Source organism: Anabrus simplex, chromosome 11 (genome assembly GCF_040414725.1).
Source record: "Anabrus simplex isolate iqAnaSimp1 chromosome 11, ASM4041472v1, whole genome shotgun sequence".
Taxonomy (NCBI): domain Eukaryota; kingdom Metazoa; phylum Arthropoda; class Insecta; order Orthoptera; family Tettigoniidae; genus Anabrus; species Anabrus simplex.
In genome coordinates this window covers 40871448-40890415 of record NC_090275.1, presented here as the reverse complement: position 1 = coordinate 40890415, position 18968 = coordinate 40871448, and the positions used below count along the sequence as shown (strand labels likewise).

Sequence of the window (18968 nt, the reverse complement as noted above, 5' to 3'; positions counted from 1 at the left end):
GTGGATTCCATTATATTAAATTCATTTTGTGATTCTCAGTTCAATGCGGAACCGCCATGAAGTTTTTAACTTAAGACTTATTCATTACTCTATACACAATGAAATCATCCGCATAAAGCCTTATCTCTGATTCCACTTCTTTACTAAAATCATTTATATATATAAGAAAAAATAAAGGTCCAATGATAGTGCCTTGAGGAATTCGGGAGATAAAAATAAAAAGTTTGCTCATTTATTTTTAAAAATAACCTGTTTTATTCACAAGAAAGTCACAGTAAATGCACTAAGCGCAGATGGTCTTGCCGTCCACTTGGCTGCAGGCATGGCTCTTGCCGTTAGTGACTCCACTACTACTGCTGACCGGTCCTCTGCCGGCAGCACTTGCGGCACTGGCGGTTCCCTTCTGGTTAGTGGTGGCTGTGGCTGCTCCTCCTCGACCATTGATGACAGTAACAGTGCCATCTGGACCAGAGCTGGAACTAAACGAACCTCCTGGTCCACTGCTCGCAGCGCTGGAAACACCTCCGGAACCACCACTCATACTTGTAGCACCTGTAACAGAATCAATTCTTGAAGAGAGACTGGACGTTAGGAAAAATAAGCAGGCAAACAAAGGCCATAACAATTAAAAATTGGCATTAAAATAGGCACAAAAACTTGAAAGTCGCCATTAAAATTCTCTCTCTGTATAAAACTATCGAGATACCCGTGCTTCGGTACGGCTTTAAAATGAAAGTTATTATTCACTTTGCAGAGTCCACTGTCAGCTGAGCCTGTAAAATACGTCCTCAGCCACTCACTCGAACGCCGTACGGAAGAATTTTCATGTTTTAATCCATATCTTATTTAACATCCAGGGCGTAAAAGCGACCAACCTGTGAATTTTTTTTTGTACGTCGGACAGCAATGGAGGAATGAATGCTTTTTAAGAGGTCAATATTTTGAAATATTTATTAACATCTAGGATATAGAAGACATTCCTTCATAAAAACAATTATGTTCGTTCCTGAAATGGTTTCGAAGGAATGGATATTGAGTTTTTGAGAGTCAACTACCATCTAAACCTCTTAGGGGAGAAATGTTTTGAAGTACACTGTATTTTATACCTAGGACATAAAAGAAGACCCTTCTTATAAACCTACAACTTTGTACGACAAGCGGTTTTGTGGAGAGATGAATAGTTTAGTTTATGGAGCTAACCTCGTTTGACCCTTTAGCGGTGGGACATTTAATAATATTTCCTATTTCACACCTAGGATTTGAAATATATACCGCTCTTTGGAATTATGTCTTCGTATGTCAAACCGTTTCTGCGGAAGGAATTAATATATAATTTTTTCGGATCTTGACTCCCATTTAACTCTCTGAGGGGTTAAATTTGTTTCAAAGTATATTTTATTTGACACTTACGCAATAATTTGACATTTTACTTCGTAATTCAAACGGTTACATGTAAACGTATATTTTTGTCATCATTCCTCATCCCTCAGTCAAAATCCCTTACGAGTGTATTGTTTTAAGTCCACTTCTTATTTGTATCCTCAAAGAAAGAATTCAACTCCTTTTACACCCCCTATTAAGATGATTCCCCCAACAAAAAATGCGTGTTTCTTTATTTTTAAAGGAGATTCCAAATACAAATTTTAATGTCTGTAACATCTTCAAGTTTTGAGATATAAGTATCCTCATTTTTAAAAAAAATTCATCCCCTTTTCAGCCCCTTTAAATGGATTTTAAGAAAGCAAAAAAATACGTGTTTTATTATTTTTAAAGGAGATTTCAAATGCCTATTATCACGTCTGAATATCTTCAGATTCTGAGATACCAGTATCCTAATAAAAATATATGTAATTATTAATGTTTTAAACGAATGAAAGGGAACGAGAAATAACGAATATTTAATTTAAGATGGCTACTGCTTCAAATACAAATTCTCCCGTTTCCGGATATCGTTGCCGTCGTTTCTTTCACAACGGAAAGAGCAGTTTGGAGCAGTGTAGTTGTGTACTGGCGTTGTGACAACAGCTCTTTCACGGCTTTGAGTATAACGGTAGGCAACGGTACTGGTGATTATCCTGATGATCAGGTAGTGTGGTTTAAGCTAGCTGTGGTAATCATGCCGAAAGTTAAAGGTAAATGTATACTAAATGCCATCATAAATCCATGACAGTGTTGAGTGGTTACTCATCAGCGACCCTCCATGCGGAGAACCGGTCAAATACGCAACGGAGTCGTTCCGTATTTACATTTTTATGCTTGTTTTATTATCAGAACAGGGCTACGATAGATTATTTAAAACTACATCTCTGTTTTAACCACAAATCCATAGCTGTGATAGGTGATCGAAAACGTTTTACCGATAGTGTAAGTTGTTTCTCTTCAAGTACAATACTGATACCACATGTATATTTTATAAATTTAATACTCAAAATTATTTTGAGGAGACTGAAGAACCTAATCTTTATAAATTAACTGAGTTTAAACTCAAAAGAGATGTCTTCAGATATTACAAAAAACGTTACTGTAGCAGAAATAAATGCATTGCATTACGTTAAATAGTCTTTAAAATACAAGGAGAAGTTCGGGAACATATTCAGTTATCAACTGGGAAGCCACGCAGGTTGCCAACGATTCTCTTATTACCTTCAGAGTAAAATAGCAGTTCGCTTTGGATGACTGAAAATTACTTCTAGATTAAGATATGAAATGAAAGAAACTTTCGCTACTCGATTAGAGAAATATCTTCTGATGTCAGAAACGAAGAGGACACATTATTATATTGACTAGTCTAAGCAAATATGTAAGGCGTGATCAAAAAGTTTCCGTTTGAAGGCGTTGCTCCAGCGGACATGGAACGTAGCGTGACTCCGATGCGAGTGTTTAAGTACGGACATGTAGGCGAAGGTATTAGTGTGGAAGTCGTGCGTTAAATGCGGCCACGTGAACTATGGCGAAGTTATTACCAAATGCGTCCAAACAGGACCAACGTGCTGTTATTCCCTTCTGGACTGGCGAAGGACAAACACCGGGGCACATCCATCGAAGAATGAAGACTGTGTATGGGTCAGCACGTCTGTCAGAAACCACCGTTGTGGAGTGGTGCACCAAGTTCCATGTGGGTCGCGTTTCGACACAAGACGCTGGTCGACCTGGGAGGCCAAGTACACGCCCTATAATCCTGATCTATCCCTATGCGATTATCACGCCTTCGGTCCCCTCAAAAAGGCCATGAAGGGCATATGATCCCTGTCGGACCAGCAGGCGCTTACGGACTTCAACACGCAGCAAGACACGGTGTTTCACCACACAGGGGTCTTCAACCTGGTGCGTGGGTGAGATGAGTGCCTCGTGCTCACGGAGATTTTGCCTGATTTTTATCCCGATTTAGGACTGTACGGTCGTCGAACGGAAACGTTTTGATCAACCCTTAGAGATTTTATCGGAAAGGAAAAGAAAATTACTCACCTCCAGGGCCCGCTGAACTAAAGGCTGTCGCTTTACCACCTGCAGATGCTGAACTGCTAGCTGCAAGTAGAATGATGTACTATAATAGTATAAATGAAAAAGTTTAAAAGACTAATAGCATAATGCATACGTAGCACAGTCATTAAGATCGTGGACTGGCCGTCTAGTGTCAATGAGGTACAGTACAGCGGGAAGGTTGTACCACAGGAAGGTGTCGTGACAGCCCAGCAAGAGGCAAATTCATGCATACGGTATGAACAGAACCATGGTCCATGTTGTGAAGGCTAGTTGAATGTAAGTAGCGGGCCTTCAGAATGTCGTAGTTTGAGCAACGGGCAAACTTCAAGTTCTGCCGTAACTGTACCGAATGTAGTACGTAATTGTACGCTGTGTTGCCTACAGTGAAGGCGCCAGTCCACGAATTATTCACTGTAGTACCTTGGTGGATGTTGTGTTGCCGACACTGTAGGCGCCAGTCCACGAAGTTATTGACTAGTAATACATACATACATGACACCTGGTGCAGATCATTCAAACTGACACATATCGGCCCGACCTGTGTTAAATTCTAATGATGGAGAAGGAACACATCTACCCAGTCTCCGAGCCAAGCTAATTAACCAAGTAAGATAAAAATACTCCAGGCAGGCAGGAATCGAACCGGGAGGGGGAGCTTGGACCAGAGACCAGCACGTTAACCAATTTGCGATTACAAATGTAAATTCGTGTCCTCATCTCGATGTGGTGCAGCAGGTGATGTGAGTGAACGTTTTAACCACGTCGTACATGGCCACTCTTAAATGTCTGCCAATACTGGGAATCGAACCCGGGACAATGAGGACGGCAGCTAATACGAGGTGTGTTCAAAAAGAAACCTGCGACTACTGAGCCCACGTAGCGGCAGGTTTAGACAACAAATTGCCATTTGCCATGTTTCACTCTGACCATTAGTTGGCGAGCTACAGCCGCTGAAGTGAGCACGTGAAGATTTGTAATTGGCGGTACAAGTTGCTCCGTGTGAAATTTTGCCACAAACTTGGCAAAAGTTTCATGGAGACGAAGGTGCAGTCATCGCATTGGGCAGCAAACGGTCTCCTTGTCAGTCAAAGGAGTGTTGTCGAGCGGTTCCGATGCATAGGCCTATATGAATTTCGAGATCAACCAATTAGTGAGGTCGACGGTTTGCACAGGCGGTGAACTGGTGCGACGCTAACATATCAAAACCAAGTATCGAAGAAGCTTTATCGTCCGTTCATGTATTATACCAACAAAATTACACAGGGCAATATATTAAATGTATGTTGTGGCCTTTCGGTAAGTTTAGGATCGCCACTTTTAACCCGTTTGTGTCTTATCATCTTTTGAATATTTTAATCCCTCAAGAACGACTAAGTTAAAGCCCCTCTCACTAAACATGGAAACCATTGTACACTGCACTGAGACTGTCGGAGAACTGACACTGAGTCTAGAGAAATGAGGATGTTGTTGACAAGTGGGCGGTTAGGTTAGTAACCTATTCCGGAATTCCTACCTCTACCTGCCAACTACTCGTCGGACCAGTTCAACTGCGACCTTTCGTTATGGAACAAAAGAAATCTTTGGAATGTTTTGACCATCGGACCAGTTCGGTACAACCCCAGTCAAACATCAAGTTGATGTTGCTTGTGTCTTTTTTGACTGCAAAAGCATTGTTCATTAGGAATTTGTACCACGTGGTCAGATGGTAAACAAGGAGGTCTACCAGAGAATTCTACCGCGTTTTAGGGATGTTGTTCGCTGGAAAGGGCCTGCATTGTGAGGAAAGCAGACTTGGATGTAGCACCACGACAATACGCCGGCTAACGCCCCAGAATGTGCCCACAGCGCACCCGCCATAAAATTGATCAACAATAACATTAAATTGGCCACTGTCTCTTCCGACGTCTATAAATTGTCCAAAACAATCAATGCATTAGTAATCCTGCACAAGCTATGTGATTGGCCCTTAAACGACGGGGACTACAGGCAGTAAGCACCAAAATTCAATGTAAAGCTTAAATCCTTCCAAAATTGGTATAGTAGTCTACTATTCGACTTTACGTCTTCGAGCGATGAAATCGGAATTTATTTATTTAATTATTAGATACAGCCTATGGAGGTCCATTCTACACTACTACTACTACTACTACTACTACTACTAATAATAATAATAATAATAATAATAATAATAATAATAATAATTTTATATAAGTATATAAAAGATGAGAATCGGTATAAACAACAATATTAAGTATCAACAAGAAATTACTAACAATTATTAACTATAAAAATGTTACAACAATGACACGATAACAGACCGGCAACTGTCGATTACAGAATTAGGAAGGAGAAAGTTCGAGAGTTGGATGGACGGAAGAAAATGGAAACCTGGATAGGACTTCAAAGGAATCTTTTATATTTTTGTTTGAAGTATGCGAAAGGTGTGAATATGTCGATATCGGGTTGATCCTACTTTTCATTGTAACACGGAGCAGATTTATACAGGTTGTTCGCAAACATGTTTCGGGGGTGAATACTACGCACTAAAACAACACAGTAAGTCCCCATGAACATATGTCCTACGCTCGATCGTTTACGAGTTACGCCTGTTTTAGTTATTAGCTGCAATGGGGCTGGGGGGGGGGGGAGAGGAGAGGGATCGTTCGTATTTAGGATTAAATCTGGAGTCAGACATTGTAGTACATCGCCAGCGTATAGAACAAGGTTGCCATTAAAGACTGGAGTGTTCAAACGTGCCGAGCAATCAATGAGGTAACGTGTTCAGACGCAAGGACATTTTGTGCACTTTTTGTATAAGAATGGAGTATCCCTACTGATACACCAACATGGTGAAAGCTTCCATGGATTTATAATGATAAAGAATAATTATCTTTGCTGTTCCTGTACTTTGGACTCAGAATCGATATTTTAATTTGGTATGTGTGTGTGTGTGTGTGTGTGTGTGTGTTTGTGTGCGTTCTTCGTAGTTTGTATTCTTTGCGTTAAATACAAAATGGAGTCGGTGTTGTAGTGTTATGAGTGTTGATGTTATTTAACGCCCCCACCACAGCTACTCGACAGAGGATGTGGCAGTTAAGGCTATTACCAACACTTTCCTTGCAAAGTTGTAAAGTCTGTAACACTTGAACGATGAGCCATAGGGAAGTTCTGTGTTGTTTGGGTACATTATGTATAATACCAATATAAATGGTCCGTTAATGGACATTATAAATTTTTCAGCTAACTCATTCTTGGTTGCCAGCGTTTCGCCCTCGTGTGTTAGGGTGGGCTCATCAGTTGGTACCTAGCACACCTACCAATACGCTGGCTAGTGCATACCGTGGAGGCCACTGCGTAGGCTAACTGGAGCCACCGGCAGTGCCAATGCACTAAGAGACTTTGTCTCATTATCAAAAATTGATGCCTGCTTGGCCATCAGATGACATAGATATTGATTCCCATAGGGAATCTGAAATATTTGTCCTGAATGAGTAAATTTATAATACCAATATAAATGGTACCATATATAAATGGTAAAAGGACCATTTATATTGGTATTATAAATTTACTCATTCAGGACAAATATTTCAGATTCCCTATGGGAATCAATATCTATACATTATGTATTTCGCGGCTTTTACTATACAATATGTTGCAAATTGTAGCACTTTTTTGCGGAGTTCATTGACTGTCCCTGATTAAGGAATATGAGAAAAAATGTTTCTGCCTACATTTGTCAAAAGTCTCAAGAATACAGGTTATCTAAAATTCCTGCTGTTCTTTCTAACAGTAAGGGATACTGAGTATCTCTTTCTTTAACAGGGATTGAAGGACAACGAAACCCGACTGTCCGCTCGAATACAACGGTACAAGAACAGGGCAATTACATTTTTACAGTGAGGCTATTTCCCGTAATTTCGGACATTATAAAGCACATTTTAGTTCTTTTCAATGCAATAACAAGCTTAATTTTCAAATATATAAACTAAAAGGCTGGTATTGGAGGATTTTTTAAACTGTTAGATTATTCTGTCTGCCGAAATTAATTTTCCATAACAAATGGTAACAGTATTACACTTCAAAAAGAAACAACTTAATTAAAATAGAATTACATCTTTCGTTCTTAAAAGAATATCATCAGATTCTATCAAATCACACTCAAACATTTAGAAATGTATAAATATTTAGTTTTACTTCTTTTTTAAATACGTATGCCTAGAATGCTTTCTATGTTCGGTGGAGACAGAAGAGGACTTCATTCTGATAAGTTCCAGATTTCAAGTGCATAACTATTTAAAGAAAAATAAATATCAATGTTCATACATTTCTAAATATCTGAGTGTGATCCGATTATGTTCTTTCGAGAACGAAACGTCATTCTATGTTATTTAAGTTGTTTCTTTTCTAGTATAATACTGATACCACAGTACACTTCATAAATTTATTACCAAAGAATTTGTTTCAGCAGACTGAGGAACCTAACCTAACCTCACCTAACCGTTATAAATTAACTGAGTCTAAACTGAAGAGATGGCTTCAGATATAACAAAAAAATCTTACTGTAGCAGAAATAAATACATTACGTTACCTTAAATATTCTTCAAATTACAAAGAGAAGTTCGGGAAAATATTCAATAATCAACTGGAAAGCCTAGCAGGTTGACAAAGATTCTCTTATTGCCTTCAGAATAAAATAGAACAGTTTGCACGTGATGACTGAAAAGTACTTTCACATTAACATATGAAATGAAAGAAATGTCACTACTCGACTAGAGAAATAGCTTCTGATGACAGAATCAAAGAGGACACAGTATTATATTGACTACTCTAAGCAAAAATACAAGGCGTGATCAAAAAGTTTCCGTTTGAAAGCGTTGTTGCAGCGGACATGCAACGTAGTGCGGCTCCAATGCGGGTGTATAAGCACAGACATGTAGGCAAAGGGATTAGTGTGGCAGTCATGTCTTGCCGAGGTGCGTGCGTTAAATGCGGCCACCTGAACTATGGCCATGTTATTACCAAATGCGTCCAAACAGAACCAACGTACTGTTATTTCCTTCTTGGCTGGCGAAGGAAAAAAATCGGTTCACATCCATCGGAGAATGAAGACTGTGTATGGGTCAGCATGTCTGTCGAAAACCACCGTTGTGGAATGGTGCACCAAGTTCCGTGCTGGTCGCGTTTCGCCACAAGACGCTGGTCGACCTGAGAGGCCAGCTTCATCCATTACGAACAAGTGAGGAACACCCAAGCACACGCCCTGTAGTCTTGATCTCACCCCATACGATTATCACGCCTTCGGTCCCCTCAAAAAGGCCTTGAAAGGCATAAGCTTCCTGTGGGACGAGGATGTGCAGCAGGCGCTTACGGACTTCTTCACGCAGCAGGACACGGTGTTTTATCACACAGGAATCTTCAAGTTGCTGCGTGGGTGAGATGAATACCTCACGTTCACGGAGATTTTGCCTGATTTGCATCCCGATTCAGGACTGTAGGGCCGTCGAACGAAAACGTTTTGATCAACCCCTAGAGATTTTATCGGAAAGAAAAAGAAAATTACTCACCTCCAGCGCCCGCTGAACTAAATACTGTTGCTTTATCACCTGCAGATGCTGAACTGCTAGCTGCAAGTAGAATTTTGTACTATATTAGTATAAATGAAGATGTTTAAAAGACTAATAGCATAATACATACGTAGTACAGTCATTAAGTTCGTGGACTGGCCGTCTAGTGTCAATGTGGTGCAGTACAGCGGGAAGGTTGTACAACAGGATGATGTCGTGGCAGTTCTTCGCTAGGCCCAGCAAGAGGCAATTTAATGCATACGGTATGAACAGAACCATGGTCCATGTTGTGAAGGGTAGTTGAATGTAAGCAGTGGGGTTTGAGAATGTCGTAGTTTGAGCAACGGGCAAACTTCAAGTTCTGCAAAAACTGTACCGAATGCAGTACGTAATTGTACGCTGCGTTGCCTACACTGAAGGCGTCAGTCCACGAACTTATTCACTGTAGTACCTACGTGTATGTTGTGTTGCCGACACTGTAGGTGCCAGTCCACGAAGTTATTGACTAGTAATACATACATACATGACACCTGGTGCAGACCATTCAAACTGACGCCTATCGGCCAGACCTGTGTTGAATTCTAATGATGGAGAAGGCACACATCTACCGAGTCCCTGAGCCAAGTGAATTAACCAAATAAGGTTAAAATACTCCAGACAGGCAGGAATAGAACCGGGAGGGGGGTACCTTGGACCAAAGACCAGCACGTGAACCAATTTGCCATTACAAATGTAAATTCGTGTCCTCATCTCGATGTAGTGCAGCAGGTGATGTGAGTGAACCATTTTAACCAAGTCGTACATGGTCACTCTTAAATGTCTTTAATGTCTGCCAATACTGGGAATCGAACCCGGGACAATGAGGAGGGCAGCAAATACGAGGTGTGTTCAAAAAGAAACTGAACTTATGAAATAGCGCGCCAGCCGGCGAGGGGAGCGCTGCGGCTACTGAGCGCACGTAGCGGCAGGTTTAGACAACAAATTGCCATTTGCCATGTTTCACTCTGACCATTAGTTGGCGAGATACATCCGCTGAAGTGAGTACGTGAAGGTTTGTAATTGGCGGTGCAAGTTTTTCGTGTGAAATTTTGCTCCAAACTTGGCAAAACTTTCACGGAGACAAAGGTGCAGTAGTTGCAGTGGACAGCAAACGGTCTCCTAGTTCAAAAGAAATACGCATGTGCCAGTCAAAGGAGTGTTCCAGATCAAGCAATAAGTGAGATCGAACTGGTCCGACGGTTAGCACTGGCGGCGAACTGGTCCGACGCTAAAATAACAAAACCGAGGATCGAAGAAGTCTTATCGTCCGCTCATGTATTATTCCAAATGTCTGAATAAAATTAATCAAGGCAATATAGTAAATATATGTAGTGACCTTTCGGTAAGTTTAGGATCGCCACTTTTAACCCGATTGTGTCTTGTCGTGTTTTGAATATTTTAATTCCTCAAGAACGACTAACTTAAAGCCCCTCTCACTTAAAATGGAAACTGTACACTGCTGCTAGTACTACGCTGCAAAGAGACGGGCTGAGAACTGACAATGAGTCTAGAGAAATGGGGTAGTTGTCGAGGGGTGGCGGGTTAGGTCAGTAACCTATCGGGAATTCCTACCTCTACCTGTGAGCTACCCGTTGGACCAGTTCAACCGCGACCTTTCATTATGGAACAATAATATATTTGGAGTGTTATGACCATCGGACCAGTTCGGTACAACCCCAGTCAAAGATCAAGGTGATGTTGCTTGTACCTTTTTGACTGCAAAGGCATTGTTCATCAGGAATTTGTAGCACGTTGTCAGATGGTAAACAAGGAAGTCTACCAGGGAATTCTACCGCGCTTTAGGGATGCTGGGCGCAGGAATAGGTCTGCATTGTGGGAAAATCAGACTTCGATGTTGCATCATGACACTGTGTCGGCTAACGCGTTGCAAAAGATCACACTCCCGTTGTGACCCATCCGCCAAATTCTGAGGACCTAGCCCAGCAAAATGTTTCCTGTTTCCCAAACTTAACACATTGACGACGGGCCCCGAGCGGAGGCTGCTACCCCACGTAGACCGGATAGTTCAAGCCTCCAAGAAAGAAATTACCCTGCTACACTCAAATCACTGTAACTCGAAATGTATTCAAGATATCTACCTCAAACTTGGAACTTGTACTCACTAGGTCTTTCGTAGCCTGTACGTTGTGATACTTAAAGCAATATTCTTTCTAAGCGCAGTGTAGTATGAATACCTTGTTTCTGCTATTCGTATACTCATTGTTTTCAAGTGTGCAAGAATATCACTTTACGGCTACTCCCCGTTTAGTGTTAGCCGTTAATATTTAGAAAAATGTAGTTCACTGTCACTCGGTACCTATTATAATCGTTCTGTACACAATTAATCACAACTGAATACGCCGCACCAAGTTGACATCTGCACTGGAGTTCCAGGGAACAGCTCTACACATCCGACATTATTTTGTTAAATACATGAAGGTTTAAAAACGAAAGGTGCACCGATAGAGTATATTCCATGACTACACCGTTTGGAACTCATAATCTCGCCACAATTTCACCGATAATCAAGGAAGTGCAAGATGAATAAAAGCGAGAGTCCTCGTAGCCTGTCACCTGCTGTCGGTTGTTATCTACTGTCAGCTGAGAGAGTACATAGTTTCCAAACCATAGGGGAGATTCAGGACATTGTGACAATGGACCTGCGCGTCATCCCAGCAAGTGCGTTCCAGGAGGCTTTCCAAAAATGGAAGAAACGATGGGAACGGTGTATTGCCACGAGAGGGGTAAACAGCTTAAAATTATGTAAAATAAGCTATAAAGATGTCATAGTAAAAGTTCAGTTTCTTTCTTTTTTGAATACCCTTCGTAGAGCTAAACATTACGCTACAGAGCCACTGATCGATGAAATGAAAAGCGTATGGCTTTTAGTGCCGGGATTGGCTGAGGACAAGTTCGGATCACCGGATGCAGTTATTTTGATTTGACGCCCGCCACAGTCTTACCTAGACAGTCAGCAGGAGTAGACGTGCTGAGTCTAGAGCGGTAATGGAGTGCGAGCGGTGAGTGGAAGAAGTAACGCGGGAGTGAAGAGGAAGTTTATTGGTGTCGATCAATATCGGGCAGTTATCGGAAGTTGGCAGGGGCGAGGGAAGAAGGAAACGGCCAGGAGTGAAGGAGATAAAGTGGTATCAAGATTGAAGGGTGAGATGATATTGGTGGCAACGGTGATTATGCTACTGCTAGTCATAGGGAGTGTGGATGTAAGATGAAAAAGGAGAGGACAAAGTGTTGACAATCTACAAGGTTGTGGATCTCATCCAAAAAAGGATGAAAATTAACTTCAGTGAAGTTGATATAGACGATGTAGAACAAACATGTAAAGCACGGGGCTACAGGCCGATAAAAGTGAAGTTGTTTTCCACCCTGATGGCGGAAATGGTGATAAGAGGCGCGGATAATCTACGGAGCACAAAAATCTGGATTAAAAGAGACATGGGAAGAGAAGGGATGAGGAATATAAATACCCTAAAAACATTTAGTCCTGGCCAGACTTCAAGGGTTAAGAGCTTACATTAAGGGTCAACAACTAGTGGTAACCAATGGCCATTGAACCAGGATTTGGACAGTGACGAAACTACGGGATTTGGAAGAGAATATGAAGAAAGAAGAATAAATGGCGAAGAGAGAGGAATAAAGGGAAGTTATGGACAGCAGTGTTAGGGAAGACGGACATGGTGATAAAAAATAACCAAGGGAAACAGGAAGTTAAGCGAGGAAAGGCAGGGAGATGAGCATAGTGAAAGTGCATTCGTACATAGTGAAAAGGAAAGTGCAGTCGACAACGGGGCGAGAATAGGAAGACTTAGGGATACAGCTATGGACATAGACAGAGAAGAGGAAAGTCGGAGAGGAGAATTCAGTGAAGAAATGGATGTGCAGAGTGAAGAGGAAAGACTAGCGGAAACCAGTCAGAGAATAGAGCTGTATATGCGCAAAGGAAGAAGCAGGAGCTTAAGAGACATGTGGGGAATGAGGAAAAATGAAGAGGGTAGAGTCACAAGAAGTAAAAAGGAAGTAAGTAAGGGAATAGTGGTTGAAGACATGGTGGTATTACAAGGAAAGATAGTAAAGTAGTTTTAGGTCGTATGTGTCTGTATTTTAGGGTTTGGTTGGTGAAGAATAATGAAATTATAGTGGAGTGGAGGGAGGTTTTGATATATACGAGACAAAAGTGTGATATGTTAAGTGAATGTATCTTTTTGTTAATTGCAATTGTATGGCAATTATGAGTGAGTTATCAGCAAGTTAATGATGGTATTTTGAGTGAATATACCTTTAGCAATTTAATGGTGGACTCAAATATATTTAATTTATAAGTGTAAGTGTTTGGTAAACAAGTATAAGTTGGAAGGTGTCGGCGTGAGGTTGTTTTCGGTATAAGAGGTAGATTTGTTGGTATGTGTCGGTAATTTGACTGTTTTTTGCCATGTAAAAAACAAGCAGTATTAGTAAGTAAGCTGGGTGATACGAGGAGGTGGTAGAGAGTGTGTATTGATTGTATGTAAGCTAGAAGAGAGGAAGTGATTGAATTGTAATTTAATGTGGAGTTTGACTGATGTAATTGGATTGTTATTCATAAGGGGTTTATTTGATGATATGTGAGAGTGATTATAGTAAGTGGTATAGTGCTTATGTTAGTTGTATAAGAGGAACTAAATTTATGGTGGAAATGTATTGTCATTTGAAAGAGAGAGATTTGGTGGTGTAGTTGAGATAAGAGTGATTAAATTATAGATATGGTATGGTAATTATTGAAGGAGTAAGTGGTGGTGGTGTAATTTAATGTGGAGGATGATTAAGAGTTGGTGTTGGTGGAGCGTAAAGAATGATGATATTTAAGGAAAGGTGAAAAGGATATAGTTGGAAGGTGAGTGGAGTATGGTTGGTAAAGAGCTGAAGGTGGAGAGATGTAGTGATGTGTATGTTTATAGTGAGCAACGAGAGGTAACGCGAAAGTTGAAAGTTTGAGATAATGGAGTGATTGTTAATAAGGAAATATGATTCGGGTTTTAAGAAGGAGGAAGTTATAGCGACTGTGATATTATACTTAGCCGGCCCCGTGGTGTAGGGGTAGCGTGCCTGCTTCTTACCCGGAGGCCCCGGGTTCGATTCCCGGCCAGTTCAGGGATTTTTACCTGGACCTGAGGACTGGTTCGAGGTCCACTCAGCCTACGTGATTAGAATTGAGAAGCTATCTGACGGTGAGATAGCGGCCCCGGTCTAGAAAGCAAGAATAACGGCCGAGAGGATTCGTCGTGCTGACCACACAACACCTCGTAATCTGCAGGCCTTCGGGCTGAGCAGCGGTCGCTTGGTAGGCCAAGGCCCTCCAAGGACTGTAGTGCCATGGGGTTTGGTTTGGTTTTGGTTCTATTATACTTAAGTATATGTGAACGGTAATAGGGTAAGAAGTTACATAATGAGGACATAGTGAGTAACAGTGATGGTGATAAAGTGATTTAATGTGTAATTTAATGTGGAGTTTGGGTCATAGCGGACTGGAAGTGTTTCCGGTTTGCTGAGAGTGATAGATGTATTTAAATGATAAGAGAAATTTGGGCTAAGAGTGATTAGAGTTATGTTTGTGAATTGACAAGAGGAAGCAAAATAATGGTGGCATTGTAATGTTATTTGTAAGGGGTTGATTTGGTGGTTTGTGAAAGTGATTATTTATGAAATATGATATTATAATGAAGGGCAGCGACAAGGTGGTCGGAATTTGGTCTGTGAGTGGTTAGAGGTACTGTTAAGAAGCTAACTTTAGGTAGGCAGTGGAGTGTGTTTGTTAATTGTATTTGAGTAAAGAGTGAATAAGTTATTTAGTGTGTAATTTAATATAGAGTGTTCCCAGTTTGATAAGAGTTAAAAATTTAGCATAATGGCAAGAGTTGGAGGTTGAGGTCATAAGGAATAACGAGAGGTAACTTAAAGTAGAACAGTGCATATGTTGTTGCAATGTAGGCACAGCTCAGCAGATTGAGCAAGAGGTGAGTTAGTGTCAGCTAGCCTGGGTCATTGAGGAAGCAGATAGCTGGGTTTTGCTGACATCACAGGATGAGGAAGGACATTAGCTTTCCATGGTATGCCGGTGTGCGATCCTTATTTTGTTTTGTTTTGTTCTGTTTACCCGAAGGTATTTTATACTTATGCCGAGTTGCCAGCTACTGTTAAATCAGGGCTTAATTTTGTTTGTTTTGCCATTACTTAATTACTGTTTTATTTTAGTTGCCATGTAATTTTGCAATATACTTTTTTAAATTTTTGATTTGATACCTTGGTTGGTGACGTATTGCCATGGCGATCAGATCTCCATTAGGAGTTGGCCAGGGGCCACCTTGCCGTGGTGACGATTAATTATCCTAATTCATCTTATTTTTTTAGTTCGCTTATTTAATAAAATATAATTTAGTTTCTTGTTAGTTTTACCAATATATCGCTTAGGTTAGAGTTAATAATTCATTTAATATTATTTCATTTATTTTATGAGAATCTATTCTATGTGTATGTTAGTATAAAAGCCTGTCTAGGTGGGCTTATTATTTTTCTCCATTAATGGATCAGTAAGGTAGCAATACTGTAGATCTGGAGGAAAATAAATATGATATGATATGATATGATATGATATGATATGATATGATATGATATGATATGATATGATATGATATGATATGATATGATATGATATGATATGATATGATATGATATGATATGATATGATATGATATGATATGATATGATATGATATGATATGATATGATATGATATGATATGATATGATATGATATGACGTCCGCGGGCGACCTTCACGTCGTGATGAGGATGAAATCGTGATGAAGACGACACGTACACCCAGCCCCCGTGCCAGCGAAATTAATCATTATGATTAAAATTCCTGACCCTGCTGGGAATTGAACCCGGGACTCCTGGGGCCGAAACCCGCACGCTAACCATTTAGCCATGGAGCCGGACTGAGAAATTGAAAAATGACCTCGATAATGTTGTGAGATGGACAATATGATGATAATCGGAGTTAAAAGTCAGGTTGTGAGTTTCACAAATAGAAAAAGTCCTCTCAGTTTTAATTACTGCATTGTTAGGGTGAAATTTCCTTTTGGGGATCATTGTGAGTACCTGAGCGTTAATAAAAAGAAAGATCTTCATTGGGGTAATCACATGAATGGGAATGTAAATAAAAGGTATAGATCTCTGCACATGGTTATGAGGGTGAGGGTTTGTAGTAAGGATGTAAATGAGAGGGCATAGAAGTCTCTGGTAAGATCCCAATCTCTGGTAAGATCCCAATTAGAGCATGGTTCCAGTGTATGGTACCCTCACCAGGATTACTTGATTCAAGAACTGGAAATAATCCAAAGAAAAGCAGCTCGATTTGTTCTGGGTGATTACCGACAAAAGAGTAGCGTTACAAAAATGTTACAAAATTTGGACTGGGAAGACTTCGAAGAAAGAAGACGAGTTGCTCGACTAAGTGGTATGTTCCGAGCTGTCAGTGGAGAGATGGCGTGGAATGACATTAGTAAACGAATAAGTTTGAGCGGTGTCTTTAAAAGTAGGAAAGATCGCAATATAAATACAACGTTGCAGTTCAAGAGGACAAACTGGGGAAAAATTTGTTTTTAGGAAGGGGAGTTAGGGAGTGGAATAACTTACCAAGGGAGATGTTCAATAAATTTCCAATTTCTTTGCAATCATTTAAGAAAAAGCTAAAACAACAGATAGGATTTCTGCCACCTGGGCGACTGCCCTAACTGCAGATCAGTAGTGATTGATTGATTTTATAGTATGTCTACCCTATTTATTTATTTATTTATTTATTTATTTATTTATTTATTTATTTATTTATTTATTTATTTATTTATTTATCGTAGTGTCTGAGAACATGTTCGGATCGCCTGGAGCAGCCCTTGTAAGGCAGACCCTTCGACAAGTGTGGGTAGCATCTGCCGCATATGGGAACTGAGTGTTTTGATTGTGGAGTATAGTGTTGTGTGAGTTGCAGAGACGTTGGGAACAGTACAAACCCCCAGTCCGAAAAGCCAGGAGAAATAACCACTTAAGGTTAAAATTTCCGACCCGGCCAGGACTAGAAACCGGGGCCCCCTGAACAGAAGGCGACTACACTGACCATTCAACCAAAGAGCCGGACATTTGTTAACAGGTCTTTGACAATATTGGCAGCCGTACTTGGACGGATCAAGTGTTGAGTGTTTTGTTATTTCTTTCCGTGTGTCAACAAGTTTTACTAAATTTGTTATTATTGATGCGTTAGGACACTTTTCACAGCCTCCGTGGCTCAGGCGGCAGCATGTAGGCCTCTCACCGCTGGGTTCCGTAGTTCAAATCCCAGTCACTCCATGTGAGATTTGTGCTGGACAAGGCGGAGGCGGGACAGGTTTTCCTCCGGGTACTCCGGTTTTTCCTGTCATCTTTCATTCCAGCAACATTCTCCACTACCATTTCGTTTCATCTGTCAGTCATTAATTATTGCCCCAGAGGAGTGCGTCATGCTTCGGCAGCAGGCACAATTCCTTTTCTCGCCAGTAGATGGGGGCTTCATTCATTCCATCCCTGACCCGGTCACTGACTGGAAAAATGGTTGTACGTTTTCGTTTCATTCATAGGACAATTTTATTTATTCTGGGTTATTTTATGTACGTTTCTTTATGCTTTCCTTTGATGTGTTTTTAAAACTATTTGGAAAGTTTAGTAAATCGTAATTAGTTTAGTATTATAGTCTGCGTGTGCGTGTATGCGTGTGTGTGTGTAGTATATGTTGAACTATATGTACATTATAAGATATGTACGTAAATGAAGGAATAATAATATTAATAATAATAATAATAATAAATTAATCTATGCACACAAAATAAGAGTTGAAATTTAAGAAAGAATACATTTCTGTATCGATCGTGTCCACAGTAACAAGGAAAATTTTCCGTTATGTCTGTCTGTCTGTCTGTCTGTCTGTCTGTCTGTCTGTCTGTCTGTCTGTCTGTCTGTCTGTCTGTCTGTCTGTCTGTCTGTCTGTCTGTCTGTCTGTCTGTCTGTCTGTCTGTCTGTCTGTCTGTCTGTCTGTCTGTCTGTCTGTCTGTCTCTGAACGCGCATCACGAACAAATAGCTGAAGAGAACTTAATGAAAATCGGTATCTAAAGTCGGGAAATAAAGCACTACAATCTACGCTATAAATAATTTTATTCGCGCTGAGAAGTGTTGCCAACTTTTATTTTCAAGATCCGCTAAATACTACTAAAAATCCGCTAAAATTCTACCAAGAAATCCGATCTCAAATAATGAGCAATAAAAATGAGCAATAATAATAATACTTGTCTGTACTCAGCTGATCTGTGGGTTTCACTGGGATTAATCCCCTGCGAGTTAAAACTTTTTTTTTCTTTTTGCTAGTTGCTTTAGGTCGCGCCGACACAGATAGATCTTATGGCGACGATGGGACAGGGAAGGGCTGGGAGTGGGAAGGAAGTGGCCGTGGTCTTAATTAAGGTACAGCCCCAGCATTTGCCTGGTGTGAAAATGGGAAACCACGGAAAACCATTTTCAGCGCTGGCGACAGTGGGGTTCGAACCTGCTATCTCCCGAATACTGAATACTGGCCGCACTTAAGCGACTGCAGGTATCGAGCTCTGTCGAGTTAAAATTTGTAGGCGTTTTAGTGCCGGGTGCAAACTAGGTGAATCCCCTACCTCAAGGGCCACACACAGAACAGAACAGGCCAGTTCATTAAACGGTCTTCCTTCATAGCATAAATATAAATGCTACTCTCTCACAGTTTCATTATCAGTCGTCATTCGTCAACTAAGAGATAAGTAACCTTTCCCCACACATTA

General features: G+C 40.6%; 1 protein-coding gene across 5 annotated transcripts in view; it reads right to left on the bottom strand.

Moving 5' to 3' along the window:
* Nucleotides 1-237: 237 nt before the first annotated feature.
* Nucleotides 238-18968, bottom strand: part of LOC136883063 (uncharacterized) — a 48969-nt gene continuing 30238 nt past the window's right edge. For 2 of the 5 annotated variants that reach the window (XM_067155211.2, XM_067155212.2), the window contains exons 3-5: nt 9048-9107; nt 3466-3525; nt 238-552 (exon numbers count right to left, since the gene is read on the bottom strand). In XM_067155211.2, coding sequence (XP_067011312.2) covers nt 284-552; nt 3466-3525; nt 9048-9107 — 389 coding nt within the window. In that variant the 3' untranslated portion in view covers nt 238-283. The remainder of the gene's footprint in view (nt 553-3465; nt 3526-9047; nt 9108-18968) is intronic. The other 3 variants (XM_067155214.2, XM_067155215.2, XM_067155213.2) reach the window with 2 other exon arrangements.